The sequence below is a fragment of the Acomys russatus genome, chromosome 3 (assembly GCF_903995435.1).
Source record: "Acomys russatus chromosome 3, mAcoRus1.1, whole genome shotgun sequence".
In the NCBI taxonomy this organism is placed as follows: Eukaryota; Metazoa; Chordata; class Mammalia; order Rodentia; family Muridae; genus Acomys; species Acomys russatus.
Window position 1 is genome coordinate 44,612,050 of NC_067139.1, and position 13,729 is coordinate 44,625,778.

Below are 13,729 nucleotides of genomic sequence, written 5' to 3' on the forward strand. Positions count from 1 at the left end.
TTCATGCATTGTGTTAAGTCAAGCAATTGTTTTTCATGACATGCTTGAACCCATGGTTGCTCTGTCTATAAAGTTCATGGCTGAATTTTTCCAATTGCTGATTGGAATATTAAGCACTTTGCTTTAATACTAAGCACTCACTCCTAAAAAAAAAACAAAAAAACAAAAAAAAAAACAAGCAGTAAATCTTATACACAGCACACAGTTATAACCATTCAGTGTCACTCATAAATATCCAATGAATTGGCCAATCCAGTTATGAGTTTGGCTTATCTGAGACACAGTCAGAGTAAGACCTACTGAGCTAATGAAACGATAAACCATGGCATTAAGCAACAGACACTTCCCTCCTCTGCATTATCTGTTCGTGCTCTTTGATCCAAGGAACCATTTGTGTCATTATCATAATCTTCATCAACTTGTCAAGATTATAGAGGTCCTGGAAAGTTCAGAGGAGGCCTTATATAATTCATGCAAGTTTCAAGAAAATACAACAGAGTTTGTGGGATGCACCTATCTGTATGGAGAGCAGTAAAAGGGGAGGGTGTGGCGTTATATCCTTTAGAAAGGGTGGATCTTACATTTAGTTTGAGGAGGGGAGAAAGGCTCATGCTCTGAGGGGCAGTGAATGGAAGGGTGAGTAAAATGTGTAAGGGCAAGTCCAAGATCTGAAGCTGGAGGGGGAACAAGTGAAGATAAACTCCAGGATGATAATCAAAGTCTGAGAGGCAGAGCGGCTCTCCGGCTTGCTTTCAGCAAATCCCACATCTGTATTTGTTATAGGCAGACAGATCTAGTTTCCAAGGGGAAAAGTTACTTATCGTCCTTGACACAAGTCTACCAGACCTGCTTAGCAATCAGACGAGGCTTATAATTGCCTCTCCAAACCTTTCTGGTGGGCTGCAATTTTCAGCCTTCTGCAGCACACTGATTTCTGACCAAAGGATTCTGTTCCATCAATGCCCTATTAAATTAACCTTAGATGGGTGATAGCACCGTGCTCTCACATCCAGGGTAGCCACGAGTTAATGAAGCAACCCCCTGAAAGCAAGATGCACTCCCCTTTTAAATTATGTTTTAGCTTTGTAGGGAATTTCAAGTTCTTGATGTGTGTGTGTTACTCTTGTCCTGCCACATGTGCGACTAGCTAACAGATAGTCACTGAGGAACCATCATATACCAGACTAGGTCCCAGTTTCCAAGGCTTTACAATGCATTTGGGGGACGGAGATGTTGCATATAAACTGGAAATTAACCACGGGTGCGGTGTTAAGGATGTAAAGGGAATACTGAAAGGAAGAAGCTACTGTAGCGAGGACAGAGGCCTGGTTATTTTACTTACAGCAAGAGAAGAAGCACTTTTTTTTTTTTTTTTTTTTTTTTTTGAGGTTACCTGACCCAATATTTGGAGAAAGACAGAACAACCTGAAAGGGAGCAGATGCCAGATGTTGCAAACAGAGAACAATTTGTACCGAGGCCCTGAGGTGGGAAAACCAATGCTAAGTTTGGCAAAAGCAAACGAGAAGACTTATTGCTGGCATAGAGAGTGGGCAGAACCCAACACAGGCTGAAGACATCGCTTTGGGCCACAGTACTGTAAATAAGCGAACAAATAGGAAGGTGAAACAGATTTTATGCATGGTTGGCATGAAATGCTGAGCTAGGCGGACATTCTCGAAAGCAGTAATACCTGAATGGTAGAGGTGAGAGATGAATTGGGATAGGAGTTCAAACTGAGCTGACTTTTGGGAGGAGCACTGTTCATGTTGACCTCTCCTTCTTCATTGGTGGGACAAACTTTAACCCTCTGTGTGGGCAAACCCTGTAAAGACACATAGTCACGTCCTAAAGGAGGGACGTAAGTGTATATAAGAGATAGAACTGTGGGAGGAGCTCTACTGACCTACAGCATGAGTGACACGCTTAACAGCATTCTGTCTCATTAAAAAGTACTTTTCAGACAAAAATGCAGCACATCATTAAAAAGTACTTTGCAGAGTATGACAAAACACATGTGAGGAAGCAAGCAAAGCTCACGGATCATCAATATGCAATGCTGAGCTAGAGAAAAGGCAGGAAGAGGCTGGAAACGAGAAAAATCGATAGAATACAGTCTTATAAACATCAAGAAAGAGTTACATCTTGTATTTCTAAGAACTAAACAAACAACAACAACAAAAAAAGAGTGCTTTGTTAGGCAGTTGCCCAAGTTCCATAATACTAGCAAGAGCAGGGCATTCTTTGTTACAGAGCTTGAAACATCAGCAGGTGGAGATAAATGAGAGAATGCACCAGATGTGGACAGAAGGAAGAGCAGAACCATGTGATCTATGCAGTGACCAGTTGCATACATGCTTCCAAACAGTCATGGCCCAAAGGGATCCAGGGATGTGATTCTCACCCTGTCACTCACAGGTCTTTCTAACTGGTGGAAGTTTTTTCCTGAATGTGATCTGTCCTTTTTTTTTTTTTTTTTTTTGATGTTGCCATCTGCCATCTTGTAGCCTGATACTGCTAGCTCTCTGCTTAGGAGCCACACAGAACTCATGAGTGCCAAATACAACATGCTTCGTGTCCTTTAAATTTTTTTCCAGAATGTTAGATATTTAGACACAGTGACTGTGTTGTTCTCTACATAACTCCAGTCTCCATCCCCTTTCTCTGTTTCCAGAACGTGCCATCCTGTACCCCTTCTGTGAATCTTTTCCAGTTATCACTGTCCATCTTAGAGCCATGGACACAAAGAATATAACGTTATGAGCCCCTTAACCTAGGGCTTCTTTAGGGATCACGGTATTAAGACTGAGCAGTAGGAGTGCAATTACATCCACCCAGATCGGCCTCTTCCTGTTTCTATTTCCCACCCGTCTGCCTCCAAGGCAGCCTGTTTGTTGTGTCATGCAGAGATACATAATCCCCAGTGAGTGATTTCAATATTATATAAAGAATGCCATCCTCATCACCCTATCATCTTCGATTAAGATCACTCAGTCTAATGTGCATTACATCTTGTACCACTAGTGCCTGCCGGATGCTTCATGCTCCCTATGCCTCCTGCTACATATTACCTTATCGTATACTCAAACCGGAGAAGCTTCTTAAACAAAGAGGGAGATTAAACTGAGGCTGAGTGGCGTAAGGCAGAGAGAGAATTGGAGAACTAGGCGTTTTACTCACTCTGGGAAACGGCGATAAACGAGGACATCCAATTGCCTGGCTAGAAGTCTGCATCCTCATTCCTTGCCCTCTGTATATGTTCAACAGCAATAGGAAGCAACCTACTAAGGAACTGCTTAGTGCATACCAATCCCCAAATCTGCTTTCAGGAGCTCTACGTCACATACACACATGCCAAGTGTTGGCGTAGTATACACTGACACTATCTATTTTAAAGATGAGAAAAGTAAGACATGGAAGTCAAGTGACTTATTGACTATCACCCCTTGGTAGGTGGCAATGAACTTGACTTTGTTGTTCAGTCTCTTTCCAGTCTTGTACCACTATCTCTATAGGGTGCATTATAAGCTACTGTTGACTGAAAAAAAAAATCATTTTTATAAAAATTACGTTTTCATGTAGAGGGGATGTATGGAACATGAAAGCATGTGTTGCTTTATTTGTGAGTCTAGAGATGTCACCAGAGCATGCAGGAAGGGCAATAGAGCATTAGAGGAGAGAAAGGCCACATGCTATATATGCAGTTCCAGCCACTATGCCTTGTACGGAGCTGAAATGTATCCATACAGCTTCTGTCAATAGCACATTTGGAGCATAAACAGGATTCAAGGTGACTGATCAGCCTAAGAAAGCAGTGTTTTCAAGCACTTTTAATACCACTCGAGCAGTATTCACTTGTATATAAATCATGTGGTAATTTATTCATTAAAATAACCTGTACTTGGCAACATTTTATTAACCTTGGTTACGTTAATAAGCTGTGTACTTGTGTTTTTAATATATCTCTGTATATAATGATCCTGAAACTCTGATTTTCTTACCACATAGACTAAGCTATTACCAAATCCCCAATTTGCCTTCTACGTCTGTTGAAGTTGAGGTCACATTAGGACGTTTAGAGGCTTTGGAAAACCTGGGTTGTGAGGAGCACCTAGATCTGCGTCAGACTCACCTGTGAGGGTCCTGATACCTCTAATAACTGACTCCCATATGCCTCTTCCATCTACACAAACACAATCTCTAGAGACAAAGATATTCCTGAGAAATCAGAGTTTCTGCCACTAGGTCACAAACTAGCACTCAGAACTAGTGGCTATCTGGTGTCCACCTTGCTTCACTGCCAAGTGTTGGAAAACACAACAGAAGATCCACCAAGTCTCAGAACAGACACTGAAGAATTTCCTTATTAAATGCCAACCTCCCATTTTTCTTTTTATTTTCAGTGTTTGTATGACTATTTTAATGACCAGTTAATTAGGAAAAACCTTATGAACATATACACAGATGTATAGTCCATGTGGCGCCTGTAGACAAGTTGAAGATCCTCATATAGGCTTAGTTGGCAGAAACACATGATAAACAAACAAAACTAAAAATAAAGATGGAAATTGTTTTCAAAGGGCCAGATGAAAAGTATTAAACACATGACTAATATCTGCTTGTCCTATTTGGTACCTAAGTTAGACATTACTAATCAATCCAAGCACCTTTCCTTGTTAGAACCAAAGTGCTATTAAAACAAGCACTCTAGGGTCCTGGCAGCTCTCATATGTATGAAATATATTTTTCCTTCTTTGGTTTTGGCAGTATGTAAATTGAAATGACTTTACATTTTCTTCTAACCTACTCTATCGTAGGCTGTGTTCCACACAACAAAGGCAGATACTGGAAGGTTCTCTTGAGGACAAGACACTAGAGTAGATCACACAACCCATGATGCTTCATATAATGTTCATTTGACGTTTATATCTTTGAATGAAAAGATACAGAAATCATCCACCTTAAATGTACAAGAGATTCAAGTCACACATATGTCATTTAAATCAACTTAAGTTTCTGGTGAGGATAACACAAAGTTCCACTTTGAATTTATGCTCTTTGGAGAGATAAGTTGACTTTAAAAGTGTGCTAAGTGCTCTCTCTCTCTCTCTCTCTCTCTCTCTCTCTCTCTCTCTCTCTCTCTCTCTCTCTTTCTCTCTCTCTCGATCTTTCTCTCTGTCCTCATGGCTCATTCAGGCTCTAACTCCTCTTCCCCCTCCCACTTCTCCACAAATAAACCTCCTTCATACCAGGAAAAAAGTGTGCTAAGTGCAAAATTAGTATGTTTGTGTGTGTGTATAGTGTATATCTGTATACATGTTAGTATACTTGCATATGTATGTACATAAGTCAGAGGTTGGTATTGGTATCTTTTTCCATCACTCTCCATATTTCTTTCTTTTTTTCTTTTTTGAGATAGGATCTCATTGATCCTGACACTCACTGACTTGGCTAGAGTGGATGGCCACTGAGATGCAGGGATCTGCCCAGCTCCTTCACAGGCATTTTGTCCCTTGGGTTGGGGTTACATACATACATGCAATCTTAGCTTTTTACATGAGTGCCAGGGAGCCAAACTCAGGTGCCCATTCTTACAGTGGAAGTAATTGACACACTGAGCCATTTCTCCAGCTCCCAAAGTTAGCGTATTTGTCTCAGAGATTTATATGTCACTCTGCTTGATTTCTACTGTTAACACTTTACATCGTCTGTGGAGATTCAGGATCATGTCTTCACACAGATCTTAAGTAAACATAACAAGGCAGAAATCACAGGACACTTGGCTTGCTTTTGGATTTCATTAGTAGAAACATCATTATAATTCATTTATTTTTAGGCTCCCCTAATGGTCACTCTTAGCTTGTTAGCTTCTACTGCCACTTCCCAAGTTCTACTGGGTATAGTACCAGCTTAAGATCATGTCTGGGGTGACAGCTGGTTGACTGGGTTGGTTTCATCACATCGACAGGCCTTGTGATCAGATAATAAGGTCAGACTCACCTCATCATAGATGCTGTCATTCCTGCGGAAGTCCCCTGCCTTTCTGGGAAGAACGTGGACATGCACATGCTGAAAATATAAAAGAAAGGAAACGTGTTTAATTCCCCCTTCTATCTTTTGACTTGACAGTGATGCTTTCCTGGAGGCCAATTACTCTCCACTGGTTCTTGCTGGATTATTTCTCAGAGGAAGATGATGTTCACCTTCAGAAACTACATCTGAAATCTGCTGAGAATAAAGAAGCACAAAACAAGAGGGAACAACGTGGTGGCACACAGGAATCTGCGGGAAATGCCAAGGTACATTACAAGCTCTGTGGAATTATTCGTCACTGTCAGTCTGGGTTGTAGTTAGGCAGTGCTTTTGAAATGACAGGATGTCTAAAGAGATGGCTGCTGTGACTCGGAAGCTGACAGGAGATAAGAATTGGCCAACTGAGACCTGCATAAGGAACCAGTGAGTTAGTGAAAGGAGGAAGCAGTATGAGCCAACTCAAGAATCGTGGCTTTGAATAATAATCACACAATGGTAACACAGATGGTTCTCATTTTCTCTTGACCATGACAACTGATGATTGTATTAGTACTGGCTAGTTTTTCATTTACTACTCCCACCCATCCTTTCTGAAGTGGTGGTCTTCATTACAAAGAAGGAGAAACCAAGGAAAGGAAGAAAGAAAGAAAGAAAGAAAGAAAGAAAGAAAGAAAGAAAGAAAGAAAGAAAGAAAGAAAGAAAGGAGAAACCAATGAGCAGAGAGGTCAAGGGTCCATCCAGCTCTATAGAAAGTGACAGAGTCCTCCCTGGAAATGACGTCACACAGCTCTTGTCCTCTTGTTCTTTAGCAGCTTACACATTAATTCTGTGAACTTAATTAATCTTAAAAAATAAAGTGTGTGTGTGTGTGTGTGTGTGTGTGTGTGTGTGTGTGTGTGTGTGTGTAGGTCAGAGGCCAACTGGCACTGGCCACAAGTTCTCTCCTTCCACTTTGCTCATTCTTAGGATTGAACTCAAGTTGTCAGTCTTGGCAGCAAGTACCTCCTCCTGCTGAGCTATCTTACTGACTTGCACTTAATCTTTTAAATCCCTCATTTCCGCAGTCTAGTTTACTAAAGCACCCAGCTAATAGACACTGCAGTCTCATTAGGCAGAGATCGCAAATCAAGACTCACAGCATATCTAATTTAATATATATTCATCAAGGCTAAGCTGCTATTTGAAAGTTTTACTCTGCCAATGGCATCTATTGTACCTCTCTAAACCTAAACCTTATTTGTGTCCTTGAGCTATATTTTTGCATTTATTAGCAAATGGAAAAATGGAAAAGCTTAAATATGAAAAGACAAGAATCAAAGCACATGTGCAGTCACACCCACCCTACCTTGATTACTGTGCTTGGGCTGGAGTCCTGGATCTCCAGAGAACATGAAATGCCTCTCTGGCTTTGTGTGCAAGGAAGCTATTGCAGGAGAGGCAGTGAGCAAAGCCATCTAAGGTGCATGAAACAAAGAGGAGCTTCATGTCAGTCCCTGAGTGCACAGTCCCCAAACACTGACATGTTTGTGTCAAAGTAATCCTCCAGTCAAAGAGGAAGCTAGTCGCAAAGCCCTCAGAGACTGGGACACAGGCATACTTAAGTCTCAGACTACATGAATGAAAAGGGAGGGAGACAGAAGCCAACATGGACCAGTAAGGAGCAAACTACCCAGGACCCAAATTCACAAAAGAAAGCCATGCCACATAGGCCCAAGAAGAGATTAACTGCGCAGTCGCTGAATGACTCAGACATCAGACCAGAGGAGGCTAGGGGTGGAAACGGCTGTGGAGGGTGAAGGCCCACCCAATCTTCCCTTGCAAATGCTGCTGCGCTTTTTTGTTCTTTTCCTCCTTCTATTCCTCATCAAGGCCCTTTGTTTCTTTCTTCCCTGAAGTCATCCAGTGCCCTCCACCATCTTCTTTATATGCTAGGCATCACAAGCCCCAAATCAGTGCTCTGAACTCAGTCTGCCGGAGGGCACAGATGTAACAGGAACAGCCTTTAACTAGAGGACAGCATGCACACTACAGTTGGATCTCCTGTGCACTAGCCATGTTCCCTCACCACGGCAGGCCTGTGACTCAGAATCTCTCTCTCTAAGGAAGACTGCAGCATTCCCCAGCTTATAGGTCTAAAGTATCAAATACTATAAACACATTTTGGTCATGTGATTGTCAGTGTTCTCAGTATATGCAGATGTAGTGGGAGTATCTTTACTGTCAAGAAAAAAAGAAAGCTGATGAGCAGAGGCCACATACAGTGGCTGGTTTTTATATTAGCAGGAATGATATCTCAGAAGATGCTTTACATAGTGAAGTGTTAAGGCATCTCTCTCTCTTTTTTTTAAAGATGTATTTATTTATTGTGTATACAGTGCTCTGCCTGCATGTACACCTGCAGGACAGAAGAGGGCATCAGACTGGATTGTGGATGGTTGTGAGCCACCATGTGGTTGCTGGGAATTGAACTCAGGACCTCTGGAAGAGCAGGCAGTGCTCTTTAACCTCTGAGCCATCTCTCCAGCCCTAAGGCATCTCTTTTTGCCAGAACTTTTTTGTTGTTGTTTCTTTAATTAGTGTTTGCCAAACTTCAGTTAATAGCTGGGTATTGATAAAATTAAGGGCCTCCTAATTTTCTCTCTAATTAATTCCCAAGTGATGCTAATCAAGGGCCACACTTTGAGAGCCATTGGCTAAGACCGTCCATCCTGTTCTTAGACCTACTCCGATAAATTGCTAGCATGTTGAACAATGAGGTTAACACTTTGTTTGCCTTGTCATGCTGTCAGGTGGAGAACTATCCCCATAGGCTACCCAGGCTTGCTGCACTGATCACCCTCCCTGCTTGTCCTTAAGGCCATGCCAGTGGCTCCTCGGTCTCTGATTCCAATTCTATACTTTGCTCCTCTGGGCTCACCAGAGCTATTTCTATATGCTCCTACCATTCAGTCCTGGAAATGCCACTCTTGATCACTGGCAACCATTTGAAACTTGCCATTACACCAAAGACAGTAAACAGTTCACGGTCTAGGTGATTCTTCCCGAAGGGCATGATCTCACTCCTCCTGATACACGAAACACTGACATCAACTCTTAGATGACAGCCTCATCACAACATTCTGACAACATTCAGCCTCTCAGGACAGAGAAATCATGACAAAGTCAGCCCGGAGCATTGTAAGGAAGGAAAGTAGGACTCAAACTACAAATGCGGTAAGTATATAAATCAAGTTGGTAACGTCCAGAAGCCAGAGAATGGGGAATTTCAAGAAAGAAGGAACCACCAACTGTGTTCACCATTGTTGAGTGCTTGAGTTGGTTTGGGTGAAGCTGGAAAGACAACTTTGCAAAGCCCATGAACAGATGCTCAATGCCCTTAGTCATCAGTGAAATGTCAATCAAAACTACACAGAGATACAACTTCACACCCACCAGGATATCTGTAATAAAAAAAACCCCCCAAAACAAAAAACAGACAAGTGCAAGAGTGAGTGAGACCGTGGAAGCCTCAAACACTTTTGCACAGAGTGCAAAACGATGCAGCTGTATGTTTGAAAAACAGTTTGGCAATTCCTCAAAATGGTAAACATCCAGCCACCAAATGAGCCAAAATTATATTCCAAGTATATACCCAGGAAAACTGAAGCCATACAGGCACAAAACCTTGTAATGCATATTTATAGCAATATTATTCACAATCATCAAAAAGGGGGAAACAACCCAAAATGACTATCAACTGATGAATGGCATAATAACAAGACAACAGAAGATGATTGGGCAGAAAAAGGAATGAAGCTGCAAAAGAAAGGCATTATGCTAAGTGAAAGGACTTGGATCCAAATGGCCATACATCACATGATTCTGTTTATGAAATGCCCAGACTAGGCAAATGCACAGAGCAAGAACAGTGTTTCCCGGAGCACCAGGAAAAGTGGCTGCCAAGGGAACCGGAGTTGATCTGGGAGTGATGGGTGTTTTCCTTTCTAGTGTCACATAGTAGTGATGGTCTCACAACTTTTTGAATGCATTAAAACGCACTGAAATTTTTTTTCACATTAACAGTGTGAAGTAGATGAATTCCATCTCATTAGAAGTGTTGATGGGGTGGGAGGAGTAGACAAAAGAACTGCACCAGTATCACCTTTTCTGCTCTGCTGCTGCTTCTTGCCTGTACATTCCTCCCGAGGAAGGTCAGTGCAATCAAAATAATGTGTCTTTTCTTTGTTAGACCACATCATGGTTCAATTGCAGGGAATAAAACAATGGCAGAGAAAAGGCATAAAATGCTACAGGCTAGCAGCATCCTTTCTAACTGGATACCTGCAGCCCTAGTCATGAGAGCCTGTGTGAATCCTTCTCCTCAACACCTGCCTATGAATGACAAAAGACAGAAAAGTCAGCTTTAAAGAATAATAACAATAATGCTGTTGGGGACAGATATTGTCCTCCCCAAAGCCGCCTAAGTTCTAATCCCGGAACCGTCAGTGTGGTGGATTACAGGACAGGAGAAGAGAAGGTTGCATATGAATTGAGGTTGCTTACCAGCTGACATGGAATTGAAATTCTACCTTGGATTACCTGGCTTGGCTTGTTGTCAGCACAAGAGACCTTCAAAGTAGAAGTCACTAAATATTATCAAAGTTTTCACTTTGTGATGCAAAGGATGTAATCAAGAAAATGAAAAGCTAAGCCACTGATGGAGGACAGTTGTTGTTTTTTCATAGCATATATCTGAAAAGGGACTTGTAGTTAGAATACATGAAGAACTCTTACATGTCAAGAAGAAAATGATGATAGTTTTCAGTAAAATGAACAAAGGACATAAACATTTTTTAAAAACACACATAGGTGATCAGGGAAAGATGCTTAATAACTTCAATCCAAAACCAGAATAAGAGAGATCACTTCCCTCCTCTAGGGACAAGCAGCTTTAATGAGAGGCAATTACAAACACATGTACGGATGATGAGAAACGGCAGCTTTGTATAAGTTGGTGGGAATATAAACTGTGACCTTGCTCTGGAAAATACCATGGCATTTCCTCAAAAGGCTAAGCACAGAGCTACCAATCAACGCATGGCAGGAATCTACTATCCTGGTGTTATGGTTGCATATGCCCCCAAAGCTCTTGCTAACGTTAAGACTCAGCTAATGGGGCTTTGTCAGAATAGGTGAATCACATGGGCTATGACTTCACCACCAGACTGATTCACACATGGAGTCATACTCTGAGGATATTCTTGGGAAGTGGTGGGGACTTAGAATGTAAGGCATCCTGGGAGGAAGTGGGTCACTGGGGTGTGCCTTATCTTGTCCCATATGCATATCTGGTCCCATGAAAGTCCTGGTTGCTGATTCCTGGCTTCCAGGAGGTGAACGGCTCTACAGCTCCAAACCCTTTTCCTGTTATGTTTTTTCTCACTGCAGACCAGAAACAGTGGAATCAGATGCCCATGGACTAAAATCTTGGAAACCACAAGAGGATCAATCATTGTTTCTCTAACTTGTTTTTCTCATGGCAATAAAAAAAAAAAAAAAAATACAGATTAATAACCAATTAAAAACAAATACATATGACCTGACTTTTTAATTAGAGATTTTTACACATATTTTTATAAGCACAACACTTCTATGGAGTCAATATGAGTCTATCGATTCTATAGGTGAAGAAAGTGAGACACACATTCTCTAGAGTAAGACTTAGGTAAGGCTTCATGTCTATTGTGCTGTTCATGAAATTTGAAAAAAACTATCAAAAGCTCTCTACTGGCAATAGGCAACTATGTTTACATAATAAAGTTGTTCCAATTTGTTGATCATCAAACTAACACATTTGCAACGTAGATAATATAGAGAAGACAGAAAAACACTCAGGAGAAAACTCAAGAATATCCAGTTGTTCTCATGATCAAGTGATACAATTCCTTTTCCCCAGAACCATAAGACTATAAATACTTTTCTTTGTCTCCATGGATCTAAAGCACATTCAGAAACAAGGGTAGAATTACAGTGGCCTAATGTGGAGGTGATTCCCTAAACACATCAGTTGAGGATTGTGGGACAAAGGACAGGAAGGATAGCCAGTAAATGAAACATTATCAAGTGGGTTACTTCTGTGAGTGACCAGTTTAGTCCCACAGGAGGACTCAAGGATACAGTCTAAATCATGTACCCAAGACTCCCACTGCAGGGATGAGGGAAGCAGCCTATTCATGCTCTGGTTGAGAACTGTTCTTAGAGAGGCCTGGATAGTCTAATGTGTCTATTGCTTTTGGCCCAAGAGTGAAAGTGACATCCCAAGCTAAGCATTATCTTGACAGAAGTCAGGCCAACAAGGCTATACCACGGCCGCAGAACATGTTGTTATAGAGATGTGGATAGCGAGCACACCCCATTTGTAGCAAGTGATGTCTCATGTCGAACATGTCAGACCTTGTGGTCTATTGCTGGGCTACAGGTTTAGAGGTTTAGTCTCCTTTCCAAGGGTTCGAGAGAGATAGTAACATAAGCCTCATCAGGTGTTCTCAATCTGCCAATCACAAGGGCCTGTACTTTCCAGAGCAAGCTTGGAGTGGCTAGGGACAACATATGTGTGCCCAAGACAGAACAGCAGCCTCCAGTTGGCTACATTTTATTCAGTTGGAACTGTTAGCTCTCTGTGTATGGGGATTCCATGTATAACATCAACTGAAAAAAAGAACCTATATGTGAAAACAAAACTTTAAAAAAAACATTTAAAAATTAATATAAATTAGAGAACATTAGGGAGGCACACAATCAACTTCCTTCATTTTGCAGAACAGGAGAATGGCCCTTGAAAGGCCAATAGCAGCCCAATGGTAGGTCCAGAGCTGCAGCTGTTCGCCTTGACCTGTCTTCTAGTGCTCCTGTCATGTCGTCCCATTCCACCTGTGCCAGGTCTTAGAAAGGGAGAAGCCCCACAGAGAGGGGCTTGAGGCATACATTCTAGAGACAGATGCCAACGGCCAGATATACCCATGCTTCCTAGCATATGAGGTGTATTGTGTTTGAAACTCATTTCATTTTCCCACATCTATCAAGTGAATATAAACCACTAATTCATGAAATAACTGTCCATACTACAGGAAATTTTGTTCTTATCATGTTTGGGTTGATGTCAGGCTTTAAGTATCCAACATACCATAGGAATGATTACGTCACTGTTATGAAAGTGCATCTGATAACACTATGAACAACCTACTTCGACTGTAACCAGAAAGGTTATTCTGCAATGAACTGAGCTGGGCATAGTCTCCTCTGGGCTGTCACTATCTCCAAAGCTTGTGCTTTTGACATGACTAGATCTGCCTGACTGGATGTGGAGAGGCCTCATCTTCTGCTACTGTAGCTAGGGTCAGCATGACATCACTGAAAGCCACTTCATTGCAAAATAAATGTCACTTGAAATGATGTCGTTCACATAGCTTTGAGGGCACCTTAGCATGACCAGTTGAGGAGTAAAAGCAGTGAGCTGTCAAAACTCAGAGGCAAACATGAAGGCATACAGATGGCCTCGGAGCCTGCTGCCCAGAGCTTGACTGAGAAGATGGGTAATAGAAAAGCAGCTGGGTTGCCTTAAAAATAAAAGCAAACAAACAAAAGAAGAAATGTGGAATACAGTTTTCCATGTGTTCAACTGTCCCAGTAAAGTTGGGAAACTTAAAGAAAAAGGATAAA

The 13,729-nt window shown here is 41.6% G+C and overlaps 1 protein-coding gene across 1 annotated transcript in view; it reads right to left on the reverse strand.

Annotated features, from left to right (window-relative positions):
• Positions 1 to 13,729, reverse strand: part of Fhit (fragile histidine triad diadenosine triphosphatase) — a 267,095-nt gene that overhangs the window by 172,084 nt on the left and 81,282 nt on the right. The window contains exon 3 of the mRNA XM_051139691.1: positions 5,999 to 6,067. Coding sequence (XP_050995648.1) covers positions 5,999 to 6,067 — 69 coding nt within the window. The remainder of the gene's footprint in view (positions 1 to 5,998; positions 6,068 to 13,729) is intronic.